Below are 19,980 nucleotides of genomic sequence, written 5' to 3'. Positions count from 1 at the left end.
CATGATCAGAATCTGATCTTGAAACCTCGTCTTCTCCCTTTATACTATCCCTAAGCTCCCTATAAACTAGATCTGATCTCTCTATTACAGATCTGAACCTTCCGCTTGTGTCACCCTTGCCCTTGAGTATCAGGTGTGGAAGAAGGTAGTGTAGGGCCCGGACGGTAGGTGCAGTTGAAACCAAGTGTTGAGTAAATACTAAGTCCAGTTGAGGGCATTACCCTGTGCATGTAGGCAAACTGCCGAAGCATGTATCAATTGTGCTTGTGTGGATGTGATTATTGTATGCTGTTTATTGGAGTGCTTGTCTGCAAGATGTGTGCACACCGGGTAGACCTTGCCACAGGAATTGTATGTCTGCCTGTGGTTGAGAGGGAAGGTGTGTCACACGACTGTGTGTGATTGAGATTGCTAGTACGTATGCCACTGATAGTTACCAGTGTGAGTGCTATCAGTAGTTATTGTCAGCATAGACATATCAGATCTGGGCCGCCTTATGTATATCAGCTCTTGACAGCAGTTGTGATTGTGAGTGTCTACAGTGAGTGCAAACAGTGCCAGTAGTTTGGGGAACACCAAAGGTATGTTGGGAAGAGTGCTGGGAATATTTGGATAGATTTTTATTGACCTTGATTCAGCCCCTCTCAGTGTCAACCTGGGAAAAACACGATCAACTCCTTGAAGCGTAGAAAATCAGTGTGCAAGCAAATTCCAGTCTTTGAAGTAGTTTTCATAATCAATCAAGCAAGGTTTTCGGCAGAAAAAACGTATCTCTTCACCTTTTCTGCTCCCACAAGTTGCTCTATCTAATTCTCCTCTTAATTCTGAAAATTCTGAAAAACACAGTGGCTGATTTAGCCTCCAAACGAGCAAGATATGGCTCCCCAAAGTTCCCTGTCCAAATTAGAAAATGGAATGGCAAAATCCATAATTTTGAGAGATTCTTGTGACATTCGGAACCTCATGAGGCAGCAGTGTGACAATTCGAAACGTAATGAGCTTGGCAGATGAGCTTTTAGCCATCGGATTGCTCCTCCAGAACCCGTGTGTGATCTGGTTCGTAGGATCGTGGTGATTCCGTCGACTATCTGTAGAGAAATCCTAGTGCAACCAAAGGGAATCTTGTGTGGTGTACGATACACCTACATCACACAGAATCATAGAACTCAGCTCCAGCATGCGGCTTAAGCCGTGACCATTGGATGAAGATCTTAACAACACGGGTTGATGCAGATCCGGAGTTCCAAAACCCGTTTTGGATCGCTTGTGGACCCACTCAGACAATTATAACCCAAGTACAAGAAGTGATGGTAAATTTTGTAATTACATAGAAACTCTAAACCCAATCAAAGGAACAATGGGCAAATCTGTAAATAAGGTGAACAGTGGAAAGTCTTTTGGAAGATAAGACACAGTAAGACTAAGATCTAAGCTGGAATAAGATTATTATGCCGAGGGTAAGAACAACTTCAGAAAGTAGGGACTGTTCTGTAATTTTACAAACAGTGCCTTCTTCTAGCTCTCAACAAACAGCAAGGGCGGTAGAATCTGCAGTTATTTCAACACAGCCAACTCCCTCATATGAACACTAATGGATTCGAAATTTTAGAAGTAAAGGACCCCCTCGCAGATCTCTGAAAACCACCATATCACAGCCCAAAACAACAACCAGAAATAAATTAAAAAAATCACTGAAATTAGAACTGGCGGTAAAACAGAACCAACAATAGTTTCAACTCTGTAACAACAGAAGGGTCTGTCCAGCATGATCTTCTGGGGTTTGTATCGCTTATGAAAACCCTACCCTCGACCAAAATCTTGTGTCAAACTATTCAGTAACGGTGAAGATCGAACTCGACAGTTGGGACAACAAGTACTGCCCAGAAACAGAGAACATAATAGTTTTAAAGAAAACTGAAACTAAAGAAGTGGAAGAGGAAGAAATATAAGATTTAGAATAGAGCTCAAACCTGGTAGAAGAACCAGACTGATTCAAGCGAAGGAGAGAGAAGAAGAAATGAAGACAAGAGAGGTATGCGCAGCTCACGGCATCTCCATTGCTTCAACCCAAAATAAATTTTCATTCCAAAAACTCTAATCCCAAACGTGGGAGTACATGCTCTTTTATACAATTAAACAAAAAGAAATCCTATTCCTATTTTGAAACTGAAATCGAGTTTGACTCTATCTTGAACTCAAAGTAAAACAAATTCTACTCTTACTCTATCTACGACTCTAACAAAAGATAAAATAATAACAGTAAATTACAAAAAGACAAGTCCTAATTCCTACACATAATTGCATCACAGGTGAAAATCTGTGTCTGATTGATCTCATCGCTTCACCGACTTGCAGGGCTCATGAGAGCCAGTTATTCGGAATCTCCTCGGGCGTTACGGTACTGTCGCATTGTACACTAGAAAAGTCAAACGGTGGCAATAAATAAAACCGTCCGACCTAAGGTCGACATCTCCTCCAGGCAGAACACGGGGGCGACGAAATTCAATTACTTGGAACCTCAAGTATGCACACAGTGTTATGTGGAACACCGAAACGACCTCAGATGGCAACTTGATATCATGCTTCACGGCGTAGAAATATTGATATTCCCGACCAACGGCAGGAGTCGCAATAGAATCTTTGCCATCAAGAATTCACGCCTAAATCCGAGCTTTCAAAGTGTAATCTAACAATGTGGCTTAATCCTGACCGTCTGAAACTTAATTCAACGCACCGAATTTACAGTAATAAAATGGTCCAACCTCTTAAATCACCCGAAATGGTATCTAGACCATAACTTCCTCATTTCAGAGAATTTTTGAGTGCGGTTTTCACCGCCATGCTCTTGACAGTTGGGAGCTCAACTCTGCTTATGTAATTGCAGGAAAAACTGGAGGAGAACAACTTAAAAATCCGAAATTCCCCCCAATTTGCTTCTTTCCGACACCATGTTACAGAAATTGCTCTAACTTTCTCGTCCAGTATTGAAACGATGCGATTCCAGTTGCGTTGGAAAGATAACTCGAAGGTCTACAATTCTCCAGTTTATGCCTCCTCCCAAATCTGTCACTGGCCTTCCCAAATTAGCTTCAAAGGGGATGCATCTGCTGAGAACCTATGAAATCTTCAATCAAACTGTGAGGGGCCTTCGCCTGATGCTGCCACATGCTGCCAATGCCTGTATAAACATGTAATAAACTGCCAACACCTGCCATATGCGCCCGGAAACCTCTGTAACCTTGCAAAATACTGTCCGCACTAAATTTGACCTGTCTGCACAACACCTGTACATCATTCGGACATCACCAAACACTGCCAGATATATCCGGATGCCTCTATAACTGTCCAGTCATTATCTGACATCTCTAGTACTGCCATGACATCTGTACGTCATCAGAACTGTCTGTAGTTGCCAACAATGACAACCTACACTCTAGTTGACCAACAGGCTAATTGGGGCTGGTCTAGCTGATATAGTAGCATTAGACTATGATCACATATGGAGGCCTAGGTGTAAGCCTGGGATGACCACAAGGTACTGGTGGCAATCTAATGGGCTGAAATTGAGTTTTGTATAGTTATAATATAGGTTGAGCATTTTTATTTTTATTAGTATCACTGAAATGGGCCTCAATTGTAAGCCCATAAAGTGAAGGTGAAGTCAGTACACGAAATTAGTGTCTTTAGTGTTTGAGTTAGATTAGGAATATATCACATATATATATATATACACACACACACCGTCAACTAAGCATGATTTGAATAATAGAATTGAAGGTTTTTTTGAGAGTTTTTGAGCTGTTGAGTGCTGCAATCGTAGCTCTTCTTTTGGAGGGGTGTCAATTGGTTCAGTTCTGGGCTATCGGTTCGGATCCTTAGCGGTTCCGGCTCTAAGGTGTCAAGACCATAACCGGACCAATAAGCTTACCGGATCCAATTCTAAGACCCAGACCATTAACTAATGGATGGTCTGGTTCCTAATTGTTTCCAAACATTATTGAGCCCAAAACAAGGACAATGAGAGTTTCTCTAAGAAAATTGGAGCTCCATCATGCATAGGTATAGTCTTGTAGAGCCCAAAATAAAGACATTGATGCATATATAAATAAAGAGACAACTTTAAGAGTTCATGATTTCCATTTCAAACTCAACTCATATACTCATGACTTAAAGAGCAACAAAAGAGCGCCACTTAAAAGTCCCAAGCAATGTAATACTATTAATAGGTTAGGGTTTAAAGCCTTTTAGAGTTTCAGATTTCCAATTTCCCATTCGATTTGTTTACATGTCATCCGGTTCCAACGGTTTCGGTGCTACTGGGTCCTTAATGGGCTATCGGTTCTGGAACCGTTGGGAGACCCGGACCAATAGTATATCACTAGGACCAGATCTGTCCCAATAAGCTATTGGGTGGTCCCGTTCCGGTTCCGGTTCCTGTCGGTCCGGATCGGTTCCGGTTTCCAGTTCTGGTCCTAAATTGACACCCTAATTTGGCCTACTGTTTTCTTCTTTTTTTTCTTATTCAGATCTGCTAGTCAAGCATGGTAGTGGTCTTTCCTCTACGTCATCTTAGTCTGACTGCTGCTATTGATCTCTAATTCTCCTCCTTATTCCTCCAGTGATCTGCTGATACTTCCCATCATTGTCTACTTTCTTCTCTAGTTGATTACTACTTCTGATTGCTAAACTCAACATCTGTGATCTAATCAAGTCATTCCAGATTTGTTCCTAAGATCTGTGATCCTGTTGATCCTAGTCTCATACTGGGTTTTCTGCCTTCAGTACCAGGCAGGGCCTTATTTCAGTGTTCAATGGGCTTACAGGAAGTATAGGCGTATAGCACGCACCAATGGATGAGTGTGATGGAAGGTATAACTTGATTAGAGTCTTTCAAGCAGAATACAGTTTAAAATTAATATTAAAATTCTAAATAGCAACAAAATTGCAGGACATCATATAGAGATAGAGAAACTAGATGAGAAAATGCAGTATCAGATTCAATGTTATGTGAACATTGTCATCAAGGATTCAATCAATTAATCTCCAAGGTTCAACGTTAGACCTTTTTTTTTTTCCTTTTTCTTTTTCTTTATTTCTATATTTTATTGTAACATATGTTACACCAAGGTTATCTGCAAAATAAGCCCTTCTAGGATATACAACTTTTTTTCTTTAGTCATTTTCTGATCTTGTTTTGCAAATTCATTGAATACATCATCATTTACATTATTCCTCTCTCCATCTGTAGAACTTTGCTTACATCATCCCTCAAATTCCTGCTCAAAGCGGTCATTGACTTCTTTTTGCTAAGAGCATATCCCAAATAAACATGCAATTTACATTTTAGTGAAATAATGCAGCATACCATATCCTATGAACAAACTATCTTCATTACCTAACATTAGAAGGAGAGCTGCTAATCTGGTGCATCCGTTATACAATCAAAACATTCTTTAAACCAGATTAGGAAATGGTACTTCTTCCTTAGGGAATTCAAAGCTGAAGCTGCAGAGGAATAGGTAAGAATTATTAAAAGAAATATATTACCTGGAAAATCTTGTAGAACTGATAAATTTCATAGCACTCTCTGATGTTTGTTACAACATTTTCAAGCTGGAAGAGAGCATGCTGGTCGATTTTAGGAAGATCACTATACGGAACAGCATTATCCGGCTACCAATGAACAAGAAAAAGATACTCGTAATTAGGAATTTTGGAAAGAAATATTGAAAGCACTAGCATATGCAAACTCTGCCAGTGTCTTTTGTACAGAAAGTCACAACCCAGATAAAGAAGGGTTGATGTGTTAGGAAGGCCACCAGAACAGTAAAATACAAGGGTGATAAACAAGTAACATACTTTCCAATCATGCAGATTTGCCAATAAATATCGCAATGTGCCACGAAGCTTCCTATATATGTCTGACATTTGACGGAGGATTTGAGGCCCAATCAGTACATCACCAGAATAATCTACACTTGAAACCCAAAGCCGCAGTACATCTGCTCCATAAGCAGGTGATTCCTGCCAAGAAGCAAAACCACCATGAGCCATACAAGATTAGTACAAGTATACAACATTTGAAAGCACACCAGTGCCAGACCTTGGGGTTTTTCCCTCCTTCAATGACAATACTTGGATCCACGACATTACCCAAAGACTTGCTCATCTTTAAGCCTTTCTCATCTAGCACAAATCCATGTGTTACGACACAAGAATATGGAGCTTTTCCTGTAAATATTGAAGAACTATACATTATTATATTGATCTGGATGTAACAGTCCATGTGAGTGAATAGGAAATGTCAGTATCAGTGGGCACAACCTCAGAAAAACAGAAAGATTAAAGAACTAGAATAATGATGGCTTTAAGATGAAACCCACTGTCAATGCAGGGCCCATGGCTTCTGACCATCCTAAAGGTGTAAACAAGAAGAAACACACAGAACTAAAACTGTCTTTTTAAATGTTATCTGGTCTCAATCCTTAGTATAACCTTGCTGAAACACAATATTTTGAACTACTTACAACAACTACAAATGATTCTTTCATTTCCAGAATAATATTTATCCGACACATTTCATAAATAAAATTTAACCAATTACTGACCAACAAAACTACTTGTTTTAAACAACATCTTTTTGCTGCACCAGAACATATAAATGCTGACTGATCTGGCTAGCATTGAATATACAAAAATAAGAGTATTAATAATAAAGCTAGACTTGTTAAAGGGCAAGTTAGAAATAGAAAAGTTCCTTATATTGTGTAAGGTTTGCCCTGGGTGATATGAGCTTGTATGCATTATCACAAAGCAGGGATGTAGATCGCTATATGTTTTTTTCTTTTGTTCAACTTCAAAGAGAAGTGCAACTGGTACCAACTCCAGAGCACAGAAAAGCAACTTCTATGTCAGTAGGTAGTCAAAATCCCTAGTTATATATATTCACTAACCTCATTGATTTCCAACAAAATGAACTCCAACGCATCATATTTTTTGGCATGAGATAGGGCGGGGTTGTCTACTGGTGAGAGCCAGAAGGGAAAGACATACATGGCACCAATCTAATACCAAGAACTCGGATTCAACCATTTCTGCGTCACTGATTGGGGTCTTCCCCCTCTGGCGAATCCATTGAAAGCAAAACAATTCCATGAAGTGACAATTTCAGCTATAGTTGCCAAGGCGGCAAGGCAGTGGAGGGGTGCCTAAGCGCTTAGGCGACAAGAACCCGCCTAGGCGACCCAGGCGCCCCCAAGTATTATTTTTATTTCCCCCTTTTCTAACATTATTTAGTATGCTACAATATATACCTTATATCATCAAAAATCAACATTAAGCCTCCTCAAGTCATCAAAAATCAACATTAAGTCTCCTCAAGTCATCAAAAATCAACATTAAGTCACATCAAGTCATCAAAACTCAATATTAAGCCACATCAAGTCATCCAAGATCAACATAGAACTAGAAGAAAGCAGAACTGAAGAAGCAAGCTATTGGAAGTTTGAAACAATCAAAACATACATTTGGTTTATACTAGCCTCACAAAGGGTTTATATTGTTCTTAGAAAATATGATCGTATCTATAAGTAATTAAACTGCTCTCCATTTAGAGTAATGTTCTTGTTCCCTAAGAAGTTTGACTAGTCAAATGAATTTATTTTTACATGAAACTTTTTGTATTAGGTAAAGCACAAAACCAATTCGGATTTATGCCAGGAAAATCCTCCATGGAGGCAATTTTCTTACTGAGGAGACTCATGGAAAGATATAAAGAGGGAAAGAAAGATCTCAACATGGTCTTTATAGATCCAAAAAAAGTCTACAACAGAGTCCCAAGAGAAATCTGGAATATTTTAGTGAGGAGAAGGGTGTCATGTAAATACGTTAACATAATTAAAGATATGTATGCTGATGTGGTGACTAGTGTTAGAACGGCGGGGGGCCAAGGTAGTGAATTCCCAATCTCAGTCGGGTTACACCAAGGATCAGCCTTAAGCCTTTATTTGTTAGCGCTTATCATGGTCGTACAAGATGAGGTCCCATGTGTATAATCTTTGCAAATGATATTGTCTTGGTAGATGAGACAAAAGCAGGGATTAACGCCAAAGTGGAGCTATAATGAATCACCTTGGAACATAGTTGTCATCTGTCAAGGCGTCGCCTAGCGTCCAGGCACCTTGGACGCCTTGTTGGTGTTGCCTTGATTTTGGACCATCTCCAACGCCTTGGGTCACCTAGAAGCCGTGATAACTATGCCTTGAAATCAAAAGGTCTGAATATAAGTAGAACTAAGACCGAATATGGTATGTAACTTTAGCGCTCTGGGATAGATAATGTGGCGGTAAATATTGATGAGAGGGAGATCCCACAAAGTGACCACTTTAGATATCTGGGATCAATTGTAAACAAGGAGGGCAAAGTAGATGACAACGTTTTCCAAAGGATTAAAATAGGGTGGATGAAGTGGAGAGATGCGACCGGAGTTCTGTGTTATCGGCGTATCCCTTTAAAGCTTAAAGTAAAGTTTTATAGGACTATCATTAGACCAGTTATAATGTACGGGACGGAATGTTGGGCAGTGAAGAAGTGTCATATAAATAAACTGGGTGTTGTAGAGCTGAGGATGTTGAGATGGATGAGTGGGAAAACTAGGAAGGATAAAGTGAGGAATGACCATATTAGAGCTGGGTTGGGAGTAGCTCTGATACATGACAAACTTAAAGAGAGTCGTTTAAGATGGTATGGCCATGTCCAACGGAGGCCTATAGATGCTTCTGTTCGAAGGAGTGACATGATCCTGATTGAGGGAACCAAAAGAATCAGGGGCAGGCCTAGGATAACCATAGGAGAAGTGGTGAAGGACATGCTTAATGTAGGCCTTGTTCCTGGTATGACCTCAAATAGAGCTGATTGGAGAGCAAAGATCCATGTGGTGGATCTCATTTAGTTGGACCATAATGATGTGATGCTATTGTTGTATTACACCATTTTGAGGCCTAGTGCGGAATGTTGAGCAGTTAAGAAGCGGTATGTAGCTAATAAGGGACGATGCCCTAGAGTTTGTGTCGATGTTGTTTGCCCCCAACGCCCCCCCTTTTTATTTTTCTATTATTATTTTGTGGTCTTTGCTAGGATCCATGTAGCCGACCCTATTAAGTTGGGATAAAGCTATGATGTTGTTGTAGAGCCAAGGTACTAAAACTTGGATCTCGGTGCCATCTCGGTCCCTCAAAAAACCGAGTCGAGTCGAGATCTCGACGAGTTGGAGCATTTTTTTTTTCTGACTCGAAGCCTCAACTCGATGGGTTTTAGACCTATTTTGGGTCTGAAACTTGGTTTTCAGCCTATTTTAGGCCATTTAAACATAATGGTATTATCAGATTTTGCAAAAACAAAGTCCAAATAAGGCTTTTACATCAGACCTTAAGTTGGTAGGCGACGACGTACTAAAATACCCTACTGTACACATAAATGACATAATTTAGTAATAGAAAGCTAGCAAAACATTCAATTAATAGTAAAACAACTTAATAAGCAATAGAAATGTCAAAGTGATACATCAAATTGTTTAACAATGTTACAACTATCATCACATAAACTGAGATTAAATCACGTATTCAGTTCCCACTCGTGCCACATAGTCTTCCCATGACATAATGTTGCTACACTGTTGCATATAGTGCTCCACAACATTCATATAAAAGTTGTCATCAGCATATTCCAAGTTCCCTATCCTAGGGTATAGTTGTTGCCATGAGGCGTGAGACGATTGCCATGAAGCGTGAGATCCACTGCTACTGTCATATTGAGGCATGTATGGGACTGGGAATATGTGCCTAAAACCAGACCCAGTGCTTTGATTGTCGAACTCATGTGTTGACTGGCCAAATTGACCATAGGTACTATATTTAGAACCGGTGCTCTCCTGGCCATAATCATAGTCATGATGAGGCTAAGATGAATGCCACGACTGATGCTCACTACTAGTATCTATACTCATGCTTCCGAATGCTAATGTACTCCAGTTGGGAAGAAGAGAGGATTTTTGGGGGTTTTGGACAGAACTCGCCGAGATATGGCGAATTCTGTCGAGTTAGGTGGGCTTTTTAACTGTTAGGTGGGTAAAAAAGTGGACCGAAACCGAGATCCAATATCTCGTCGAGATCTCGACGAGAAATTGGACTTTTTAATATCGCCTATGGTCTTGTCTCGGTTTTTCAAAATACCGAGAAACTCGGCGAGATCTCGCGAGTTCTCGAACTATGTGTAGAGCACAAAACCAGCTTTCCAACAAATCCAAATTTATTTAAATGAGTTCAATCTTGAGTTATATTGAAGAAGTTATGTTCCGGTCAAACCTTATTTGGTATGTGTGAATGCTGTCAAAATCTAAATGAAAATATTTTTTTAGATATCAAAACAAATGAATATTTTACTGCACTATTGGTTTTTAGCAATATTTTACCACATTAAGATTTATAAAATTTTTAGATTTGAGAAAAAACCCAATAATTAAAAGTTGAAAATGTCACCTACCACCAAAAATCCAGTTTTTGTTCTTGAATTGGGGGTTGACTTTTTATCCTTTTGGAATTTTGTTTTTTTTAACTATTTTTATTGGATTCAAATAGGGGGTATTTGCTTTATGAATAATATATTAAGAAAATGATGATATTTAGCATAAATAAGTGCTAGTACAGGGTCTACCACAACTAGTGCAAAGTGCCTTGCACTAAGGCGACAGTTGCCTAGACCCCTACAAAACCACCTGGACGCCAAGGCGGTGCCTTGACAACTATGATTTCAGCTATTACTGTCGGTCTCAATCCATTCTCTTTTCAGTCTGACCATGGCATTTTATGTAATCAACAAGAATTCCAACTTTTACTCTTTGGCTTGGCTTGCTGATGTAAGTAGTTGAAGCTGTGGTTAAACAAAGGCCAGTTTAGTAGATGTGAAGTAAAATAAAATTTCACTTACAAACCAAAATGAGATAAGTGAATGAATGTGTGAATGTATATAGCCAAAAGAAGAATGTAATCAAGACATATTGCATTCAAAGGAGAAACAGCTCTCAACCCGGAGCTTGCCCTGGAGGAGAAACAGCTCTCGGAGGAGCTCTCCTCCCTTGAGGAAAGGTTCTTGCGCCAAAAATCCTGCATTAAATGGTTGGAGCTGGGAGACTCCAATTCTGCCTACTTCCACAGATTTTTGAAAGCTAGAGTTAACTCTAATTCCATCACCCTCTTGCATTCCCCTGATGGCACTCCCCTATCCTCGGTTCACGATATCAAATCGGCAACCATCTCTTTCTTCTCCAACCAGTTCAATCCTCCCCCCTTTTCCCCATCTCCCCTCCCTCCTGACCTCATTAACAAGTTTATTCACCCTCTCCTTGAGGATTCCCTCCTTGCCATCCCCTCCGATGATGAGACCTCTAAGGCAATCCTCTCCCACAAATCCAACAAAGCCCCTGGCCCTGACGGGTTCAGCATGGGTTTCTTTCTGAGCTACTGTCTATTAAAGGAGACCTTTTCAAAGCCATTTGTAGCTTCTTCTTCAAGCCTAGCCAGCTGGCTCAGGTCAATCAGACCTTCATCTGCCTCATCCCTAAAAAAGATGGAGCCACCTCACTTTCTGATTTTAGACCTATATCCCTCTGCAACCTCTTATAGAAGTTCATTGCCAAGATCCTTGCCAACAGAATAAAGGCTGTGATTCCCTCCCTGGTCAGCCCCAACCAATCCGCCTTCATTTCTGGAAGAAGCATTGCCGACAACATCATCCTCTCCTCTGAAATCGTGCGAGGATTTGACCGTAAAGCCTACTCTCTAGCTGCCCTTTTGAAAATTGACCTTCACAAAGCTTTTGACTCCCTCCGTTGGGACTTCATCTGCGATGTGCTTTCTCAAATGGGCTTTCCCCCTGCCTTCCTCCGTTGGATATATGCCTGCATCTCCTCCCCCTCCTTCTCCGTTCTTGTCAATGGCTCTCCGGCCGGGTTCTTCCACTCCAAAGTGGGCATTCGCCAAGGTTGCCCCCTCTCCCCCTTCCTGTTCTCCCTAGCTTTGGAAGTTCTCTCTAGAAGTCTTCAATCCAAAACGGATCTTCATCTCATCTCTCCTATTCCCAAATGCAAACATATCAACCTTACCCATTTGGCTTTTGCGGATGATTTGATGATCTTCTCAAAGGCCTCTCATTCTTCTATTTCCAATCATGGATTCCCTCCACCTCTTCGAGTCGCTCTCAGGCCTCCGCATTAATCTCATCAAATCCAAAATCTTCTCCCCGGCATCCTTGACTCTGATAAAGATTCCCCTCCCCTCTGCATCTGACTAGGTTCTCCATTGGCTCCCTCCTAGTTAAATATCTCGGTCTCCCTCTCATCCCAGCCAGGCTTTCTAACCACCATTGTGCTCCTATGCTGGATAATATCCGCAAGCGCCACCAGCTATGGAAAAGCAAACTCCTATCCTATGTTGGTCGTCTTGTTTGCATCCGTTCTGTCCTCCAAGCTTCCTACATCTACTGGAATGGGATCTTTGGATTGCCCAAAGCCACCATCCAGGCCATGGAGCGCCTCTTCTGTGCTTTCCCCTGGAAAGGGAATGATTCTTAAAGATTCCTCCATCCTACTAGCTGGAAGTCTATCTGTCTCCCCAAATCCGAGGGAGGTCTGGGAATCCGGCGCATCCGTGACTCCAACTCCGTAGGCATTCTTAAGTTTATTTGGAAAATCTCCTCCCGCCAGGATTCCATCTGGGTCAATTGGGTCTACTCCCACCTTCTCAAGTCTGACTCCATCTGGACTGTTGCCATTTCCTCCAATTCTTCCTAGATTTGGCGCAAGATCCTTGCCCTCCGCTCCCTTGCCCTTCGTGGTATCTCTTCTTCTATCGTTGATGGCACCACCACTTCCCTCTGGCTTGACCCTTGGCATCCTCTTGGAGTTCTTTATTGTGTCTTTGGCCCCAGAATGGTCTATTCTTCTGGTTTTCCCAAAGATTCCTCTCTATCCTCCCTCATTTCCTTAGGCTCCGGGTCCCCCTCCCCCACGTTAATCCCTTTATAGCCTCTCAGATTTGGCCAGCTCTCCCCCCTTTCCCATGCGGACAAGATCCTTTGGCTGCTTTCCCCCAATGGCCTCTTTAGCACTAGCTCAGCCTAGAACTTTGTTCGTGAGCCTGCTCCCACCGTTCCCTGGCACAAATTTATTTGGTTCAAAGGCTAATACCTCGCCATAGCTTCACAGCCTGGAGATCCCTTCGCCTGTGCCTCCCAACCCAAGCCTTCCTGCTTCACCGAAACATCCTTGTCCCCCCTACTTGCGCCCTTTGTTGGAATGGTATTGAGGACACTCCCCACCTTTTCTTTGCTTACCCTTTTACTTCTATCGTCTGGAAAAAAGCCCTCTCCTCGATATGGCCCCATAGTAGGAGACCTTTACCCTTTGAGCGAGAATGGCTTTGGTTGGACATGACTTTTTCTGGGTCCTCTATATGCGACACCATTGGTAAGCTGGTCTCTGGAGCTGCTATCTACCATATTTGGATGGAGCGGAACCTTGGGAGATGGACTTCCAACTCTCAATCTTATGATTTAATTTGGAAAGCCATCTCCTTCGATGTCTCTTCTAAGCTCAGCTGTACCCGTCATCGTCCGGTTTTGGATTCCCCAAGGAACAGGCATATCGCTGTCTCCTGGGGTCTTGATTTGTCTATTTTATTTCCCTCCACCTCTGCGTAGGTTGGCTTGTTGTTTCTCCCCCCCCCCTCTTTTTCCCTTCTTTGTGTATCCCTTCCCCTCTTTTCCTTCCCCCTCCTGGGGTATGGAAATCTATTTGTTCACCCAAAAAAAAAAGTCAGTTTCCATGTGTTAGGTTGTAGCAAATTTTTTATGTCTCAATATGTTTTTTTTTTTGTGGATAATAATTTACCTAGAATGACTATTTTCTATTTATATGTCTGCATCTCCTCCCCCTTCTCCGTTCTTGTCAATGGCTCTCCGGCCGGGTTCTTCCACTCCAAAGTGGGCATTCGCCAAGGTTGCCCCCTCTCCCCCTTCCTGTTCTCCCTCGCTCTGGAAGTTCTCTCTAGAAGTCTTCAATCCAAAACGGATCTTCATCTCATCTCTCCTATTCCCAAATGCAAGCATATCAACCTTACCCATCTGGCTTTTGCGGATGATTTGATGATCTTCTCAAAGGCCTCTCATTCTTCTATTTCCAATCATGGATTCCCTCCACCTCTTTGAGTCGCTCTAGGGAGGATTTGTCTACATGGACTATTTTTCACTGCCTCCATTTTCCACTGTCCCATGCAGACAGATTTTCCTGTTGGGTATTTCTCATTTGTGCTTAACTTCCATGTTATTTCTAGCTTTACTAAAATTCATGGTCGAGTATTTTCTGGTTCTGAAGCTCTTTTTACACTTACCGGCCATGGATTGAGATTTTTGTTGCTGCCCCTAGCACTTTTTGTAGAGCTCATGACTCTTCATGATCCTCTTTGTTGATTATATCTGGTAAGCCCCCTCATCTCCTCCCTTATCCTTATTCTTTCTTTTCTGCATGCATTGAGGACACTGCATGAATTAAGTGTGGGAGGGTGTGTTGGACTTAATTGGTGAATTTTGTGAATTTTGATTGTGGCGGTAGTTTGGTTTTGTGCATATGTTTCTTTGATTGCAAAGCGAGAGAAAGAGGGAATTAGGTGCCCTAGCATGCGAAATAATAAAAAATCCCTTTTCAAGGACGGTAATTGGTGTGTATCTTGTAAGAGGGATTGAGTTGGAAAATATGAGCACTATTTCGTTTGATGGCTAGATTTCTCTATGTATTTTATGGACCCTTTGATCTTTTGGCCAGTAATTGAGATCAATTTGTTTGTGGCAAGGCAAGGCATGGAAGTGAAAGTGAAAGAGAAAAAAAAAAAGAAAGGAAAGTGGAATTCCTTGGGACTAGACAGGGCATTGTAGCCTCAGGAAGCAGGGTGACTTGTTCGAAATTCCTTGGAAGGAAACTCAAAAAAAAAGAAAAAAAATTCTAGCATCAATGTCTCAAAGCCTTTATTATATGCAAAAAGCGAAGCTACCAAGTATTTGGGTGTTTGGTGTATGCTCCACCATGTCATTCAGAGAACAGTAGTGGAGCAGAAATAGAGTTTATGTTGTGAAAGAAAGGTGTTTTTTTTGCCTTAATGCCTGAAAAGAAAGTATGGTAAAAAATACTCAAAGCCTAAGTCTTTGGTTCCATCGATGCTATGAGTGGTTTACTTGAAGGTGAGTAGTGTTCAGAAGATATGAGGAGATCCCTTGATCATGATGCATGCTTGTTACTTGAATTGATGTGGGGTGACAAAATTCAAGTGTGGGGGAATCTTTGGCTCCTTAATCTTTAGTTGAGCATTCTTAGAGCTTGTATGCACTATCCTACTCATGCCATGATTAAAATTTGCAGCATATTTTTGGCTTATTGAATTTTCGGTGTACATTCACTGCAAACACCCACGAGACTAAACTCGTTCACTAGGGGTAACCTAGGGGTTTAAAGGCTTGTTGCACATGCTAAGTGCAACCGTGATTCCTACGAAAGCGATTTACGATTTTTGCATTCTAGATTAGTTTTTGTTTTTGTTTACTTGAGGACAAGTAACGTTCAAGTGTGGGGGAATCTGATGAGCACATTTATGTGTGAAATCTTAGGGCATAAAGCATACATTTTACCACATTGGATAGAGTTACTCGGTGCTTTCTTGTGCTTTTCAGGTTTTTAGGCTATTTATTACTATTCTGGACTATCGGGGGCTACATCTCCAAATTTACACGTAAAGCTGCCCAATGTTTTTGCATGGCCGTGTTCAAGGCTAAATTTTGAGCTAAATGGACGTGACGGAATCCAAGTACGCATTCGTTTAGGCCATAATGCAAGCAATTATCATTTTCAAGCCGTAAGAGAATAATGGACCAGAAATGAGCCGAACTGCAAGCCTAGGCCAGTCTGAATTTTTGGAGAGTTATATTTGGCATCAAGGAAGACAATTATGATCAAGGGTTGAGATCCTCTCAAGCATTTACCCTCTTTTTGCATTCTTCACTATTGGAGGAGAGAGAAAAGCCACATGGGACCTACACCTATTCACATGTGACCTAGGGTAGGATGGGAATAATTCTCACTGAAGCAACCAAGGACAAAGGAGGAATTTCATATCCAAATTAGAAGTTTGACTAGAAAGTGGGCTGCAAGCAAGGATCGGCCAAGATGGGAATTGCGCAAGAAAGAAAGGAGAAATAATAGGAGAGATAGGAGAGGAGGAAAGAAAGAAAAAAAGAAAAAAGAAAAGATACTCTCTCACCATTCCATCTCTCACGGATTCTCTCTCTCTCTCTCTCCCTCTTTCCTAATCTATCTCTCACAATTTCATCCCACTCACGGCTCTCACCACCTCTCCCCTATTTTTTCTCTCTTCCATCTCAATTCCCACTCATGGTCTCTCATCTCACACACACCCATCTCTCTCACGTTTCTCTCTTCTTTCCTATTCCCTCCACTAAATTCTTTCCATTTCTCTTATGCCACCTCACCTTCCCACCTCTAATCCCTAACTAACTCCCATATCCCCAACTCCCTTCTACTTGCGTAATCTCTCCCATATCTTTATTCTATCTTATTTTTTTTCCTATTTATCTCTTTCTCTTTTTCTTCCCTCTCACCTAAAATCTCTCCTCCCACACAAGGCTCCATGATTTTTAGAAGACATGATGGGTATTGTATTATTTGTTGAGTGGGAAGCCTAGTCATCACTCTCTCTCTCTCCAAAGGCACTTTTGAGATTTTACTTTGGATAGATTTCTTTTGGAGAAGACTCCTACAAGGAAAAGGAAGCACAAGTTTAGAATTAGAAAGTTATTTTTTGAAAAATAGAAGGTTTATGTAGCTAGGATTTATATTTCTCTTAGTTTCTATTTTTTCTTGGGGATCAAGTCTTATTGTAAAGGAAGGAGAAGGGAATATTCCCTTATTTTTGGATTTCTCTCCTCCTTTCTCTCTCCCCTCCACGGTTTTAGAAGGAGGCCTCTCTCCCAAAACCATGGGCTGTCTCCCTCTCTTCTCCTCTCCTCCCCTTCCCCCTATAAATACCCCTAGCCTCTCTCTTGTAAAGTTGTTCAATTCATGAGTGAAATTTCTTCTCTTCTTCTAGTTTTTGGCTTTCTAAGTTCTAGTTTGATTTTATGATTTCAATTCCATGGTTGTAATGCTTTTGATTCATGCTTTAATTTTATGTCTTCAATTGGGTTGTAATAATTTAATTCTAGTTTAGTTTTAAAGCTTTCTAGTCTAGGCTTCTAATTCTAGTGAGAAGAATTAGAGACTTGGAAGAGGAAGCCATGCAAGGATTGTTCAAGTGTTCAAGCTTCTTCAACTATATTCATGCAAAGCCTAATTAGTTCATGCACTTTCAACTTTGGTAGAAGGGAGTATCAATTTCTTATTTTTATTTTTATGTTCTTCTTCTTCTTAACCTCTTAATTCTTCTAGTTTCTAATTTCTTCTTCTTATTCTCTACCTCTTCCTTCTTCTAGTAGCTTTATTTTATTAGTATTCTCATCTCCATTAATCCCTCCATTCTATTAGGAATTTTAATTATCTTATTCTCATTCTCTACCTCCCTAATTCAATCATGCTTTTAGGATTTTATTTTTATTCACTATTATTATCATGCATTATGTTAGGATTTTAATTTAATTATTTTTTGTTTTAATTTCAGATTTGGTAGCGCCATTTCAAGTGTGAGAAGCAAGCAAATTCAGTCCGGTTCAAGCACCTTCAGGTTTACATCTCTAATCTCTTAGTCTCATTCTCCCTCTCTAATCTCTTTCTTCTTTTATTTTCTTTTATGTGGTTGTGGTGTGAGGCTGCAATTTATTTCTTCCAATCCGCGTTAGTTTTGATAGGTTAGATGGATATGTGTTAGGACGTCAATTCAATTCATGCCAATTTAATTCGTTAGATGCTTGTGAGTTAGGACGCGTTAGTTTAATTATCATTAGTTTAATCTACACTTTAATTTGGTTCACTTTGCATTACTTTAAAGTGAGTAAGATAGAGTGGCATACATCTCCTTGAGTTCAACCCGTAGCTACAACTGATCCGTACGCTTGCGGTTATTATTTCTTGCAAACAGTAAGCTGGTCTCTGGAGCTGCTATCTACCATATTTGGATGGAGCGGAACCTTAGGAGATGGACTTCCAACTCTCAATCTTATGATTTGATTTGGAAAGCCATCTCCTTCGATGTCTCTTCTAAGCTCAGCTGTACCTGTCATCGTCTTGTTTTGGATTCCCCAAGGAACAGGCATATCGCTGTCTCCTGGGGTCTTGATTTGTCTATTTTATTTCCCTCCACCTCTGCGTAGGTTGGCTTGTTGTTTCTCCCCCTCCCCATCTTTTTTCCCTTCTTTGTATATCCCTTCCCCTCTTTTCCTTCCCCCTCCTGAGCTATGGTAATATATTTGTTCACCCAAAAAAAAAGTCAGTTTCCATGTGTTAGGTTGTAGCAAATTTTTTATGTCTCAATATGTTTTTTTTGGTGGATAATAATTTACCTAGAATGACTATTTTCCATTTTCTACAAAGATATTATCAGAAGAGTTTCAACTCATTATTTTTCTATGTCGTGGCTCCTACATGTTTCTCAATTCTAATACCACTTTACATCTAAGAGACCCAATTAAAAGTTCCTTTATATTAACCCTTTCATTTCACTTTAATACCAATGAAATTTTTATTTAACTTCACATCTAACCAAATGGGGCCAACGCTTATGTTTTGTGCATGAAAACAAATTCATATAAATGATATTGAGACTCTTCGTGCACCCTGACTCCCCCGCTTACAAGGCAGTCATTAACTTTTTTTATTTCATTAGTAGTATGCATTTAAAATTGAATACGGATCTAATTTAAATGTCAGGGAAAAGGATAAGTGAGATCAATCCATAAACATGTTGAGCAATACTGATTAACACATTTAAACATCTATTACCTCTTGTACCAATACTTGTCAACAAGGAACTTTGGAACCATCCTCGATGTTGATCTGTACCTTCAAGGTACAAATCTGCAGGGAAATTAAGGCCATCTCTTTTCTCCAATACAGCAGCCCAAGAAGAGCCTAAAACAGAAATATTATGAACTGAGGTGCTGGTACATAGGAACATAATGCAACTTTTGATTAAGTTTTGGACAATTGCCAATTCACCAACAGAAAAAGACTAAAAGTGGATATCACCATGCATGAAGCATACACAGAATATCACAAAATTGTCAGACAAGCCACTGTAATAGTAATGTCTATATAGATTAATACAACTAACTATTACAGAACAAACAGTCCTCTTACTGATCACAGATATATATGCCTCTAAAGGCAAATTGATCATAGAAGTTGCAGCCCTAGTTAGCAAGTTGGAGTATCATGCATGAGTTGTTTAGGTAACCCAATTAATGTGGCTCTATTGCATTTTTTTCAAAATATGTATAATAATGTAACAGCTAGTACCAAAAAATCAACAACATGCTGGAAGCATGCTCATATTCATTGATATTCTTCGAGCACCATTCACACAAGTAGCCAAGGATTAGAAGGATTGCCGACTCCTGATAGACAGTTCTGAGTGGTAAGAGATTTATTTTACCCCTTATAAGGGGAAGCAATTTAAGTCCACTATAAGCATCCTAGAATGCAAATAATACCTTGGGCAATTCGTGGATAACTTGTTTCCAATACATGAACCTGGGTTTATATTGAGTTGATGACCATAAATGTCATACCATTTGATAGATATAGAATGACAATTCCAATTTAAAACTTGATAACATTGACAGTACCCATACATTTAGTGATCAGGAAGGAGAGAGGGGGGAAGATAATACATTAATACCCATACATCAATGCCCTATAATAAATGAATATAT

General features: G+C 40.3%; 1 protein-coding gene across 2 annotated transcripts in view; it reads right to left on the bottom strand.

Annotated features, from left to right (window-relative positions):
* LOC122664050 (isoleucine--tRNA ligase, chloroplastic/mitochondrial) overlaps positions 1-19,980 on the bottom strand; it is a 95,084-nt gene that overhangs the window by 14,007 nt on the left and 61,097 nt on the right. For both annotated transcript variants that reach the window (XM_043859731.1, XM_043859732.1), the window contains exons 17-20: positions 19,049-19,177; positions 6,104-6,231; positions 5,860-6,024; positions 5,548-5,673 (exon numbers count right to left, since the gene is read on the bottom strand). In XM_043859731.1, the coding sequence (XP_043715666.1) occupies positions 5,548-5,673; positions 5,860-6,024; positions 6,104-6,231; positions 19,049-19,177 (548 nt within the window). The remainder of the gene's footprint in view (positions 1-5,547; positions 5,674-5,859; positions 6,025-6,103; positions 6,232-19,048; positions 19,178-19,980) is intronic.

This window comes from Telopea speciosissima, chromosome 6, assembly GCF_018873765.1.
Source record: "Telopea speciosissima isolate NSW1024214 ecotype Mountain lineage chromosome 6, Tspe_v1, whole genome shotgun sequence".
NCBI classification, from domain to species: domain Eukaryota; kingdom Viridiplantae; phylum Streptophyta; class Magnoliopsida; order Proteales; family Proteaceae; genus Telopea; species Telopea speciosissima.
This window is presented reverse-complemented; position numbering and strand designations above follow the sequence as displayed.